This window comes from Pipra filicauda, unplaced genomic scaffold, assembly GCF_003945595.2.
Source record: "Pipra filicauda isolate LSUMZ 115617 unplaced genomic scaffold, ASM394559v2 scaffold145_size1923396_pilon, whole genome shotgun sequence".
Lineage (NCBI taxonomy): Eukaryota > Metazoa > Chordata > Aves > Passeriformes > Pipridae > Pipra > Pipra filicauda.
In genome coordinates, this window is record NW_024103940.1 from 1,172,607 (window position 1) to 1,187,482 (window position 14,876).

General features: G+C 33.7%; 1 protein-coding gene across 1 annotated transcript in view; it reads right to left on the minus strand.

Moving 5' to 3' along the window:
• RYR3 (ryanodine receptor 3) overlaps window positions 1–14,876 on the minus strand; it is a 214,935-nt gene that overhangs the window by 21,093 nt on the left and 178,966 nt on the right. Inside the window, exons 76-90 of the mRNA XM_027717007.2 lie at window positions 12,766–12,862; window positions 11,164–11,273; window positions 10,308–10,359; window positions 9,546–9,596; window positions 9,169–9,268; window positions 8,843–8,922; window positions 8,410–8,486; window positions 6,794–6,867; window positions 6,534–6,551; window positions 5,967–6,047; window positions 5,496–5,584; window positions 4,988–5,116; window positions 4,497–4,601; window positions 3,303–3,384; window positions 1,659–2,983 (exon numbers count right to left, since the gene is read on the minus strand). Coding sequence (XP_027572808.1) covers window positions 1,659–2,983; window positions 3,303–3,384; window positions 4,497–4,601; window positions 4,988–5,116; window positions 5,496–5,584; window positions 5,967–6,047; window positions 6,534–6,551; window positions 6,794–6,867; window positions 8,410–8,486; window positions 8,843–8,922; window positions 9,169–9,268; window positions 9,546–9,596; window positions 10,308–10,359; window positions 11,164–11,273; window positions 12,766–12,862 — 2,470 coding nt within the window. The remainder of the gene's footprint in view (window positions 1–1,658; window positions 2,984–3,302; window positions 3,385–4,496; window positions 4,602–4,987; window positions 5,117–5,495; window positions 5,585–5,966; window positions 6,048–6,533; window positions 6,552–6,793; window positions 6,868–8,409; window positions 8,487–8,842; window positions 8,923–9,168; window positions 9,269–9,545; window positions 9,597–10,307; window positions 10,360–11,163; window positions 11,274–12,765; window positions 12,863–14,876) is intronic.

Below are 14,876 nucleotides of genomic sequence, written 5' to 3' on the forward strand. Positions count from 1 at the left end.
ATGATCAAGTGATGCAATTGAAAACAGACAAATACTTAAACAACTTCTACTTACACAATGTTTTCTCCAAGCTGTTTATCTTAGCTGGGCTGATGGTTCATTAAACCTTTACCAGCACACCTCACAACCCTCCTAAGTACGTGCTTACAACATTCCCTTGAGATAAGGAAAAACCAATATACAATTTTACAGATGGCTAACTGCAGCAAAGAAGCTGGGGCCTGGATGTCAAACACCTTCAGGCTTCGTATTACAAGATCAAAGTAACTAATTTCAAATGCAGTTTGAAAGTGGAAGCTTCAGTGGAAATCAAAGAGATGCAGGCCCTGAAGTCCTAGAGTCACAAAGGAATCTCAAGTGCCTAAATTTGTTTCCATTCCCTCTTGCAAAAACCTGTCTTAACTCTTAATCCTCTTCTATATTCTCCTGAAGTGCTTAGACAGCAATTGTCTATTGGTCCTACTTTTCTTGTTAATACCTAAATACAGTTATCTGTATTTGCCCCACTACTCATCTGGATGCCTATCTCTTGCAGACACTTAGGAAGAAGATTCATGAAAGAATTTACTAAATTGATCTTGCCTTGGGTATCTCACGGGTATCTGTGGAACCTCATCTAGTAAACGATGCATTTGTAACTCTTTCACAATGAGTGTCCTCTAAGATCTCAAGCTGGTGGAGGGTAATTCGGAGATAATTTGATGATGCCTGGTTCTTTTAAGGGGTAGGGTGATAGATGAATGCATAAATCCCTATCCATAGACCTCTACCATATGGTCTCTCAATTTTCTCTTTTCCAGGCTGAAGAGTAACAAATGCGGATAGAGCCTTCCTAAATCTTCGTTCGCAAAGCCTAGCCATGATGATGATGGATGATGATGACCAAATATTGGAGAAAAACATATGAATTAAGAGAAGATAATGAACTAAGAAGTTGTACAGTTCAGATTTATCTTGAAATATCTGGAGAGTATAGCATAAAGAGGTAGATTAATGATGAGAGGAAAGATATATTTGAATAACAAGTAGAAACAGATCTGAACTGTAAAGGGAAACATAATGCTTTCCAAATATGAAAAATGAATTTTGGTTTTCACATTTAGTTCAATCCATTTTTAAACAGAAAAATATTCTATTTAGCGCAGCTGAGTGGAACCAAATATATTTTTTATAAAACAGAATAAAAGTAAAGAATAATTCTATGATAAACATTAAACTAACAATAAATTCAGACAAATTTATTTCAAATAATAGGAACAAAGTATACTGTATTGCATGTGATCAGTAAAGTATGTAGAAGAAAAATGATAATGGTAAGGCATATTATGGAGAAAATAAGTTCTAAAAGTAATTGAAATATACTGTGAAAAAATGGGGTATGTGGAATAAACAAGACCATAAACCAGTTAAATCAGAAACTGTGCCTAGAAATTTGCCAGCAGTTTTTGTCTTGAATAAAGTCCAAATGGACGGTAACAACAATTTACTGCATTGAAATCTAAACACTGGGCTGAATTTTTCTGCGACGTAAACTTTCCTGTTGGTTTTTAAATGAGTACAGATTGTAAAGTATGTTCTCACTGATAACATTTAGTGATCAGTTAAATGGCAAATAATTATGTTGTTGTTATTATTATTATTAAATCTCTTTAATTTACCTGTAATCCTTTTTTCTTATGAACTGTGTTTTCCAAGGATGTCTGGATCTCAGTACCAAGGATTTCTGCAATATCGCCAAGTCCAGCCTCATGACCGTGTTTTGATCCAGCTTCTTTCTTTGTAGGAATGCCAAAAATATCTGCAATTATGTCAGTTTCTCCCTTTTCACCCTTCACAAACTGCACAAGTTCAGCTCTGATGCTATGCTCAGCACCTTCAGCTTTTTCTGCTTCCATAACATCATCATGGATTCCAAACTGTGTTGGATCAGGCATATCCCCTAATATTTTAGTAACTTTTATGTTTTTGGCTCCTTCAACCAGGCCACCCCCAAATACAGTGCTCCAAAGAATCTGGAATATTCCCCACACTACAGAAAAGAATAGTTGAAACGTCCCTACAAATAGGATCCAGAAAAAGGAGAAAAACACTTTCACCATCTCTTTTACTGTCATCTTTTTAACTTTCCTGTATTGTTTCCTTAGGTTCTTCACAGTGACCATCTTAAAAAAGTTGGTAACATTCTTCTTCACTACAACACAGGCAACTGCAAAAGCTGAAGCGGGTTCCAGGGACTTTTCTTCTTCCTCATCATCTCCAATGTCCACTACATAAGCAGGCTCTGCCTCTTCCTCTTCCTCGGGCCTCTCAGCTGAATCTGTTTCAGAGATCTGAGATGCTAACTGCATTTCAAAGATTGTGTCTTCACAGAAATTTACAAAGAGTTCCATTTTTTCTTGCTCTCCACCTTCATTTACAACATCAAATATGAACTGTCTTTTGGATTCCTTTACCTGTGGCTTCTCCCATTGCATTCTACTGGATTCACTGATTTCAAAGTAAACTCTTTCTATTTTCTTGGCCCCACCCATTATTTCAATACGGCCAAGATATGGTTCAAAGTAATTAAGAACACTTTCTGCAGGTTCAAGTAAGCTCTGAAGGCGTGAATCATTAGGCATGTGCTCTGAAAGGTTTGTTAGCAATACTGCTACATTAAATCCAATGTCTTTGGCTGGTTCATGAAATCTTTCCACAAAGTCAACATAGTTAAACATATCATTTTCATCAGCTTCTGTACAGGACAGCAGAAATTCAATCTCTGACTGTATGTATTGTTTTTGAGCCTCCATGGATTTCTGAAATTCCTTCTTTGAAATTATTCCTTTACCATCTGGGTCGTACTCTTTGAAAGCATCTGAGTTAGTCAGATCTTTTAACTTCAGGAACATGTCGAAGAACTTCAAAATCATTTCTACATTGCTAGATGATTCTACAAGCGTGTCTACCATTTGTTTTCCAATAGTTCCATTTACAACGTTACCTAGGTAGTGTGTTAAAACAGGAAGTTATTTGGTGGCTACATTTTAAATAAAGACATTTCATATTCCTGCTGAAAACAAAACAAAAATGTTCTTAAATCTTAATATGTTTTCTTTCAACATGCTTTTCTGTAGCAGCCCTCTATTTCATGACTATGTATATTCCAGAATAATTCTTAAAGAAATATGAAGTATGTTTTTTCCCCCTGACATTACATAAAGGCAATTAAAGAGCAGTTTAGAAAGATTAACATAATAATTGTACTGTATATTATGAAGGTGAGATAATTATATTTGACCATAAAGAAAAACAGGTCCAACCTTCAAGCAGTGACAAGAGCATCACTACCATATCCTTTAGCAGATCTAGCAGTTCCTTAAGCAATTCAATCTGAGCAGAGTCCTGTAAAAAAAATGGAGAATAAGGTTGTTTTTTCTTCATATTTATCTGGAAAACTAAATAAATTTAGAGAAAAACAGTATTAAAGATGGTCAGCTAAACATAGTTCCCTTTATTCAGCAACATTTCATTGTCATTTTATTATGATCACTATCAGAAGTCTAATACAATATGTAACTTACTACAGCAGAGGTATTAATACCATAAAGATAAGCTTTGATTAAGCATTAAGGAGTACCAAAGTGCAGATAAGGGACATGAGAAACTAAAAAAATTGCTTGCTACACAGATCTGGAAGTATCTAAGAAAAAAATCTATCCTTTTTTACTTCACTGGGAGTATTTAATGGCAAAATGCCATTACCATAATGCATTACCACTCAAAGAAAACTAGAACTGCTTAGTTTAAATACAGAACATAAGAAGTCTAACATGGATTTGTGATTAACATTAAGGACCTAAATACTGTTGCGTATTCTCAAAATTCTGATATACTTCTATAGGGTGGGAAGAAATCTCATGTCAGAGGATAGCAGAGACACTGAATAAGAGTGAGGAAATTGCTCTCTGCACGTTTGCGTTCAGCACCTAGAGCTTGAGTGTATGCATACATTGAGCAGAAGTCACAAAAGAACACAGAATCCTGACACTATGGAGTGAGGTGGGACTCCACAGTGCTCTGTACAGTGAAATGAACACTGCCTATGCCCTCCTGCTCAGTGTCTGTGATTAATTAACTGGACAAGTTGAATCTTTCTCAGCTTTTCTCTTGTCCTACTTAGCTTTAGCATGGGAACTATGCTTTCAGTGGTGTTTCTGCTCTTGCAGATCATCAAGTTTTGGCAACAGGGAGGAAAAGACCAAACTGCCATGTTCATTATCAGAAAGGTATAATTGAGCTGTAAGCATCAAGTTTGATATTAGTAAAGGTAAGTGCACAATGACAATTAATGCTAAAAGGAGTGATATGAAGATGTTAGTCCTGAGATTCAGTCTTGGACCTGCATATTGCAACAGGCCCTTTCACAACCAAAGAGTATCAGCACTTTAACTGCTTTGCAACTTGACTAAGTTATAAACATATGTAAAGAAGAATTACTTAAATATTGAAAATACCTGTGAAAGTTTCATTTGCATATTGGCAAAGACATGAAGAAAGCCAACAACTGCGTCCCACAGCCTACTATGAGCCAGACTCTGTTGATTACCTATGCAAGGGCCCTAAAAAAATTAAGAAAGCCACATTTTTTATTTATGTAAAATAAAACAAAACAAATAAAACCATTTGTTTTCCTATGATTTGTCCTCTCCCCTCTCCTCCACCAAAAAAATAAAAAAAGACATTTCAGACTTCCATGGAGCTACATGAGAAAGTTTTCCAAGATCTCCTTGGTATCTAGTGCATAGATACCAGATTGTATCATGTAAAATATGTAGCCATTCATATGTTTTAGTTTTCACTTTGCACTGGTCCAGTGATGCCATGTAACTTTATCACAATCTAAAAAAATAAAGCCAAAGTATTTACAAATTTATGACAGAACACGATCATGCAATGTAATCATAGAACTTCTCTATTAGTACCTTGAGCAAAACATTCTGTTTACCTGGATATATTCTGTAAGGGAATTGAATATTTGTTTGGTGACAGCCAAAGCTTTAGAAAAATTACGTTGTCCTGGTTCATCAATGACATCCTTTCCTGAATAGTACCAATAGAAGTCACTGATGGATTCCTAAGAAAAAACCAACATTATATTTTCTAGTTTTGAATTCAATATGCAGTATTTACTGCCTGCATTTGTATTGCCAAAAGCTGAATCAGCAATTCAGATGAAATTTAACGTATCTGTGTCAATCTATTTCTCATTACAATAATATTTTGCACTCCTTTCAGAAGTGAACAATGAAATTGGTCAACAAACTTCTGTTTTCACACAGAATTCTGAAAGGCCACTATTTTCAAAGGAAGAAAATATGAAATAAATCAGAATTCTTTATTTTAGATATCCCTTTAGAAAGAATTTTCACATTTTATTCCAGTAAAATGTGAATTTATAAAAGTGAAGGAAAGGCAAATATTTTATAATCCATTTTCCTCTGTTTTTGTCTCACCTGAAGACGCAAGAGGTAGTCAACTGTACTAATGATAATATTCACTGTTGTGGTGTTGCCCATCTGAGTACGCAAGTAATTTTGAAAATCTGAAATAAGAAGTGATTTGTGCTTGGTTGGTATAGAGGAGAAAAATAATACAAGGTTATTTTCCTATTTTCATGAAGAATGCATTCTTTTTAAGTATTTTGTTGGGTACAGATCCTTATGGGTGGAATTGAACTACAGTGGATCACAATCTAAATAAAATTGATGAAATGTTACCCACATGACTTGGAATAGGCTTTAATAGTAATATACCATAAATTAGGACTTAAAAATCCAATTGAACTCTGCAATTCAAATTTTTGTCATGCCAGTTTCCCCTGAGAAAACTAAATGAGAGGGAAAAAAACCATTAGAATTGGTTCTATTCAACTCTGTTTCAGAACAGACTCACCACACATTTTCCCCAAAATTCAGTTCACTTACCATTGTTATGCCCTTCACAGAGCAGCTGCAAAAATCTAAATAGATCTCGAGTAAATTCATCATGCTGCAAGACCTTTTCACCTTTAAAATATATAAATAGAAAGATTATGTGACAATTGTTATGATTAATTATGCAGAACACATAGTCTTATGGTAACCTTTAAAACTGGAATTTTAATAAAAACCCAGTATTTTGAAAGCGTTAAAGCAATTTAAAAGAAACAGACTGATAATAATGAAAAGAAAAACTGAAACAGAAAAAGCAGAGCAAAAGTATTTTGCACTTCAATGCATCCATGGTTAAAAAACCAACACTAATTAAAAAAAAAAAGCAACAAGATACATATCTAATAAGTAAATTGTTAGTCATAACTAAAATCATGCCTTAAATATGGGTGACACTTTTTTAATAAGCATCAAACTCTTTATCCAAGCTGAACACACAACCTGCTGCAGACCACAAAGCTAAACCTAAAGATATCTGAGAAGATGCAATGAGAGATTTCTCTCTGTATTTGCAACACACTTTTGCAACAAGAGTATCAAAAACCGTAAACCCAAACATACCACGCTCACGAACGATGACTGTGGATCAAAGAAAAATAACAAGAATACAAGATAAGAATATTGGAAATTACAGTATTTTTCTTAAAAATTATTGCTAAAGATATTGTAAAAATAAAGCATATTCAGAAGTCAAAGCCTAGATTTACTCACAGCAAGTTTAACAACAGAAACCTCGACCCGCAGTAAGTAACAGTTCTAGTTAAAAAAGGGAGCCAAAATAATGTTTGAAGCACTACTGGAATCAATTTCATTCTACTTACGAGTTCCTTCTTCAGTAACCATTCCCAGGCCTTCCGCTTTATTCTGTCTCTCAAACGCATTCAAGTCAAGAACACTTATATTTGAAAAAAAAAACAAACAAACAAACAGCACAGACAGGAAAAAGCACTATAGTACACAGTGGAAAATTATTTCCTTCTACGAAATCTCTGGAGGCCTTCAACGACTACTCTTGACCCACTATGACATGCGTTGCTTTATATTTTATTAAACACTCATATTAAATAAAAGATGAAACTTTGGATGAAACTAAGGGTCCAGTGTACATTTCTGAAAAGAAATAAGTTTCAGGTCAAGTCTCACCACTTACCTAACTTCACTCCCAGTAATGTCATTCATGGTTTCATGTATAAATGAGGAGTGGAAAAGGAACCTGAAAATTACTGTTTATGATGACTTAAACCTGCCTCCAAAAGGACATTACTACCGTATTTCTCACTCACACTGTTTTCCTCTAAGTTGTCACTATTACTTCTATTGCTACTGCATACAGGCATTATTATGTTATTTGGAAGGTGTGTGGTGTTTCTGATTCCTTAATCAGAAGACAGAAATGTAATCAGAGATTCCTTCTCTTCAAAAGTCAAAAGAAACTGATATCTGAATTTTATTTTGCTAACTTGGCATAGCTCAGCATGTGAAATAGCAGACTACTTTCTACCCAGTCAAAATAGAATTCTATGATTATCAAATTTTTAGTTCAGTTATATAGTGATGCAGTCACATATTCTGGGTAGTGGTATCATTAAAAACAAAAACATTTTTTTAAAGCATCATTTTCATTATCACTGTTCAAGTCATTTTATCAAAACTGTTTTTAATTAAGTCTTGAGTGATAGACATACACAACTGGTAGTAACATAACGGCAGGGCCTGTTTGAGCGAGTCCCTACTAAAGTGTTTTACATAAATGGAAAAATTACAAGACAGATGTAGTGCAGGTCACCATTCCTTCCACATTTTATCCTGTCTTCATACAGCTGCTCCACTTCTAATTCCCAGTACTTCTGGTGCTTTAAAAGGCTGAGAAAAGGAGATTGTCTACTATAAGAGTAATCAGAAACACCAACAGTTTTTCTCCTTCTGTGTGGGAGTCTTTTACCTTAACTAATTTGAATTTCTGGTTTATCAAGGGAATGGACTACTGCAGTCTCACTGGCCACATGCCATCTCTAACAAACCTGATACATATGCAGAGGATTGAGATGAAGAGACAAAGATTAATGCAGCTCATAAGAAATGTGCAGAAACTGAAAGTTTATCAAAGCTCCACTGGCCTGTCTCTTCCTCAGTGATAGCTTTTCTGCATCCTAAAAGCTTGAGGGATATAGGACCAGTAAAGGAGCCATTACATTTTACTTTTCTGCCTCTCCAAACTAAGCCTTCAAAGGCATGCACAGTCTTTTGCTTTATTTTCTCCTTTGGAAGAGTACTCTAAAAGATGAACAGACTATGCCTGTGATACACAAAACTTTCCTACAAGAGTTCTACAAACTGTGACTCCTGTAATTTAAATCTAACCCATCCACTTGCACTGAGTAATAAGCCACCAAAATTAATAAAACTGAATCTGTAATAATACAATTTATGCTTTTACCTGCAGGACTGCATCAAGCCAGAAAGACTTTGAAAAAATCCAGCATCCCTTTTCTCCTTCAGGTAGTCCAGCATTTTCTGCAGGTTATGTATTTGGGGGGTGAAATATATAATATTAATATTAAATACAAAATAATCATTAACATATAATTACTAATTAATATTTATCAACTAAATTAACAATAAGAAAAATAAGTAACATTATCATTAATAATATTAAAATTATATGAATTATCAATTTTCTGAATTAATTCCTTGAAGTGCAAATCACTGACGAGCAATAACATAATTGTTATCGCACCAAAAATACACTGATATTTCTTCACTGTTTGACTTAAAATTAAGTGCATTAAAATAAACAGCAGGACACTAAAATTCTTAAAATTACTTGCCTTTTATGCAAGCAAGACTCACAGTAATTAGAAAAACATTACCTGTTGAACTATGGTGTTTCCACCATTTAGAATAGCGATACCAAGTTTTAGTGTTTCAACAACCATGGGCCCTGTATGACCTGTCAAAACAAGAATACAGTCATTAAAACTTGCAATTATGAACTATTCAATCAGAAATGCAGTCTGGAAATTTTACCTGGTACAGTTGTAACCGACATTTATTTTGCCTCATCATCTGTCCTATAGAAGTTGTATATGATTTATAAATTATAGGTATAATGATAATACACTATATATATGCATAACATTATTAAAACCTATGACGTGTACACCATTTATACATTAAATACATCTCAGAACATTACCTTTGCTTGCACTAATCATCTGAAGGACCATCTCAGCAGCTCCACGATCATGTAAGCGAGCTTGCTGATAGAGTGTTCTCTGTTTTTCCATTTCTTTCTCCTGAGTTTGGGAACAAAAATTAGAGAATACGGACTGGAACTGACTCCAAAAGATAGGAAGATGAGAAATCTGAAGTTGTTGAAGACCATCTGCCTTCATAATCCATGGGTTGTTTGACTCCAAAACTTCAGAACAAATCATCTTTGTTTTTCATGAATAACCTAGCAAACCAGCTCAACATGCACTGTGTTATGTTATTCTTGCATTTATTCTAGTGGACATATTTTAAATACTTGCACATTAGAAGATAAGAAAGAAATGTTATTTAAACTCTCACCTCAAATGTCTTTTCTTTTTCTTCTTCTTCCTCTTCTTCTTCTTGACAGCTCTTTTTTATGTTAAAAACAGAAATCACAAGATCTTGCTTATTACTTTTATAAAAGTGGCCAAATAATTTTTTCAAGGAATAATTAAAGGTATTAAGTAGATTTAAACCCCCTGTAATTGTAAATATTTGTGCTTATCCACACTAAGAAGCTGATATTCCCTAATATGTGAGTAATTCAGGGTATTAATTGAACTACATACACACTCTGTAACTACAGGCTATACATTCTTGTGCCATATCTCTATATACATAATATTTATCTTCACAGTCAAACTATCATCACATGAGTCAGCTGGAATCTATATGTTGCAAAAACTGTTAACTTATTTTTGACAGACTTCAAATATTAACTTCAAAATAATTACCCAAAGAATAAAGATAACTAACATGTTGAGACTGCTAATGAGTTAATCCTGTACAGAACAAAGTGCCAAGTGGGTGCCAAGTGCCAAGTCCTACAGTAGGTGCACTGTAGGACTGCACCTACTGGAATTGTATAGCATTGTTTCAATGCAGGAAATCTCTCATTATATATATATATATATTATTATATATATAACTCTGAACAGCATTTGCTGCATTAAAAATACAGAATTTACTAGTTTCAAGCAGTCCATGTAAGAAACAGAAAACAAAGTTTTAAGAAGAATCTAAAATTAATGGGAAGTACCTGACTGCAATAAGGAATAGAGCTTGAAATTATATACTTACTTTTGCCATCATCGCAGAATAGGCAATATATAAGGGATCATCTTCTAGTTTACTATGAAGAGTAAAAAAATACTTATAATTATTTTAGTAGTAATATAAAGATATCATATGCCTACTAATATTGAAATTCATTTTTTATTAAAGTAGACACACATCTACTTGACAAGTTATTATGCTTGAAAATCATATTAAAGTGTATTTTCTTATCCAAATCCAAGTCCTAACTTTTTGAATAAACAATTTAGGTGAATACTTAGTCATATTGGATAAGTAAGAATCATTGGCTGTTGTAGGCACAGAACAATAATACAGAAATATAAATTAGAATAATTGTAACTGTCAGATGACAAGATTATGTTAGTCATACAGAAAAAGTATATGAAGCTCTGGAATACACATACAAAATACATATTCTAATCAACAGTCGAAAGTCAAAACAGAAACTGGCAATGAGATTCATTATAACCATCAACAAACCTTTTCTGACATACTGAGTAAAATATAATGAATACCAACTAAAAGAACACACATCTATTACCAGGAGAGACCAGGGGAGGGTACTCTGATTGAACCAGCAGTTTCTGTAGACTTTATGTTTCTGTGAGAAGTCAGGTTCGATTATTTCTGTATTGGGTATTTACCAAGCTTTTAAAATGTCAAAAATAGTCAATATTTATCTCAGTGTAAAGGTTACACTGAATTTAAATGCATGAAAATGAATGAAACTGAAAGAGAAAAAAGTATTCACCATGCACATTAATGAACTACAGTTGTTTTAAATCACTTCTGTAATGTTACTAGAAATTCAATTACTATGTGCTTTTACTCAGTGTGCTTTTCAACACAGGTCTTTTACCTTCTCTCTGTGAGAGCGCTGCGACTGAAATAGAGGATAATCTGATGAAGTGGATCAGGATGGGTTTTCTCACTCTCTTCTTCTTCGTCTTCATCTTTTTTTGGAGATGTCTGTCTCAAGATTTAGAATATACAAGTTAAGCTTCAGAAGTAAGAAAAAAAATTGAGTAATTAAGCTTAGGAAAGGATTTGAGTAATTTTATTCTGTCCAATGTACATTAACTGCCAGTATTAATCTTATTCATCAGTTTACAGCATAACCTGCAACATTATGTGCCTGTAGGACTCAGAGTTACAGTATCTGATTTTTATTCACATTTTAAGCAACTCTAGAAGTTTGTCATTTGTGAGGTATTGAGAATGAGACAGTGAAAATCTTAGGGAAGCCTTATTCAGCAGAAATTACGTTTCCAGTGGACCTGAATTAAAAGAAAGACACGGCTCAATTATTTAGCAGGAGAATTTCTGGAATAATTTTGAATAATATCATCAGATACATCCTATTCAGACTAGTGTTTGTTACAATATTTTCATATATAATTTCTAGTAACCTTGATTCAATTAATGTAAGGACTGCTCCTTGTTGTAAACTTCAGACATTTTTTGGTAATTAGAAATATAACATAGCAATTTACTTCTCTAGTAAATCTGAAAGAATTGTAGTCACTGCTTTGATTAATGGCTTCATTCTTTCCTTTAGGAAGAAGCAACAAAGTCAAACACAGACTGGCCATGTAATTGTCCAGAGCATGTGAAGAATGTCCCTACCTGTGGCCACAGAGGTTGGAACTAGATGATCTTTATGGTCCCTTCCAACCCAGACCATTCTATGGCTCTACGATATTAGGCATAAGGGGTCTTTAAAAAGCACAGCATCACTGGTTTTGCTAACACTGAAGCACCTCCTGATACATCTGCATGTGATCCCTGAAGCTGTATATTAACTTTCATGGTGTTTAGATGCTATGGAGATAGGCCCCTTGGAGGTATTTTAGACAAGCTAACTACATAGAGGGAAGACAAAAAGCAGTAGGCTTTCTGAATCAATATTATTAATACAATCCTGAAGTTTATCAGTCACTTTTACCAAGTACACAGGTAAACTAAATTTTTGCTGAATATGGCATATATTTACTTCTCCTTATGATGCATCAGTAAGAAAACAAAAAAATTAATTTGTACCAAAGCTGAAAATGTTTAAATTAAATATTATGCATTAAAAAAAAAATTTAAAAAGCCAAAAGGATCCATAGTGTCAAGCTTTAAAAAAACCCAGTAGATAAAATATAGGAACATAGGAATTACCATAATGTCAAGAATAGTCTGACAGTTCATCTAATCCATTTCTCTTCCCAAGAATGAGTATCACATAGTTCGTCTGAAGGCATAAATGACCTTAATGCGCTTCAGTGTGCATCACAGGACAAATGTCTTTTTGACCACAGCAGAAAATGACCTTATGCTCTGAAGCATAAGGATTAATATTTTATAAGTTTATGCATATGCATACAGTACACAAAAATGAAATATAGTTTATAATAGATACATTAAATACACACTAAAGTGGGCACTGAAAAACATGCCCAATTATGTCAGTACTTACAGCCAAATCCTGAACTAGTTTCTCCTCAAATGAATATTCCTCTGTTTCTATCCAATAGTTCTGATAGCCATTGAGGAAGAGGTTAATAGAACGGTGCCTGGGGGGGTTGTGAAAGTGAGATCAAGAGGGGTAACGGAACAGAGTATAACAGCTCAGATGGTTAATGGTTAGTAAGGATACACATTTGTACAATTCTGATCCTCTGATTGGTCAGTGAAACAAAATGCAAAACATAACTGACATTCAGTGACAAAGCTGCAGGTACTTTCAAACATTCTTACTGGTTTTTTATACACATATGTATACATTACTTTTTATTTAGGCTTCGAGAGGGATAATATACATTATACATGAAACTGCAGGACTGGAACCTTAACGAAAAAAACACACACTTGAACAGACTGAGAATAAATGAGTGGGATCTATTTTACTAGATTTAGAACATCAAGACAGCAGAATTTGGCCATTCAACAACAAAATAATTATCAAGAGATTTCCAGCATGTTATATGCAAACAATCATTGCCTTCTTCTACACAGGGAAGCCTAACCTCAGCTTCTAGTCTTTCAGTTCCAAATCAGGGCAGTATTAGTATGTCCTCAAAGAAGCTGCATTATAAAGACACAAAACATGCTATAGAAAATTACCAATTTTAGTAACCTCTTAGCCATATTAATTACTACTATACAGTATTCATTAATGTAACTTTCCAAAGAAAATACAGCTCATGGCAATAAGGCTACACATAATAATGGCCAAACCATTACATCTGTACATTACATTTGGGAAAAATTTTGATTTGAGCTACACTACGTGAGGTTAGAAAGGCTATTTCATGCAGCCTTTTCATTTACTTTTATGCTGTACCACCAAAAAAAGGATGTAAAAACGGGCTGCATGTGCACCATTTAATACTGTTTAAATAGACTGTGCACATGAATCATTATTTTATAATGGAATAGCTATCAAGTCAACTTTTTAGGCTCACTTGCTGACGCTGGTATGATTTTATTATCAAATTTCAAAAACTGACCAATCAGAATCCCCTCTGTAAATTGTACAAATTCATGTTTTTATGATAATATCAAATCATGGCTGGGAAGGAAGAAGTGTGCACATAAGCAAGAGGCTCTCCACAAGTTACATTACCGTTAACTTGAGTATAAGCCTGTCATACTGAGTTTTTTCATGTACTTTTTCCAGCCAAACACGTTGAAAGGTGCTCAGGAAGAAATTGCTAATTTTGTGTCTGAAGAAAAGCATATAGGTTTTCATTGAAGAAAGGCACAAATTAAAATCAGTAAAGTAGTCAGAAAGTGTATTCGTAAACTGTGTATGAAAATTTGCCATGTACAGTTGTACATGTATCTATGTGCATATACAGATGACAGACAATAAGACACTTTTTTCAAATTAATTTCCATAAAATATCAAACAAAAATAGACACATCTCAGAGAAAACATTTATCACATAAGACACTTTTTCAAAGCCATATACATTCATTAAACACAGAACATGAAGAATTAGTATTTCCTAACTTAACTGATATTTAATTCTTTGTAAATAGAAATGGTTTAAAATACAATTATTTCTTTTGTATCTACAGGCACTTTTCATAAAAGGGAGTTCTTGGAATATTTATGGTACAAGTTAAAGTAATTTTTCTGTAATTTAACAAACACTTGCATGTCAATAAACATTTCCTTTTCTGAAATATCTTACTGGAATTCCTAAAACCTAAAACATATAAGAGTATATTTTCCAAAAAATTATATTAAATTGTGAGATTAAAATTAAATTTCATTGAAAGCCACCTAAATATCTAGAAAATTTTCAAAAGAGCAAGCGTATTATTTACTGAAGATATTCATCTCTTCTAACATAAATGAAAGGGTACCACTGTAATGTATGCTTACTGCCCTTTAATTGATTCTAGCATCAGAGTTATAACTAACACTCCCAATACAATGCTGCAACTAAAATAAGGAAATAGACAAGATAGAAAGCTGCATTTTAAACTCTGGTTCAAAGAGATTTAAATAGCTTCTAGAATTAATCATGCCTCACTTGAAGTAATCTCCCTAGGGTTCAGGCATGTCTTAACAACACC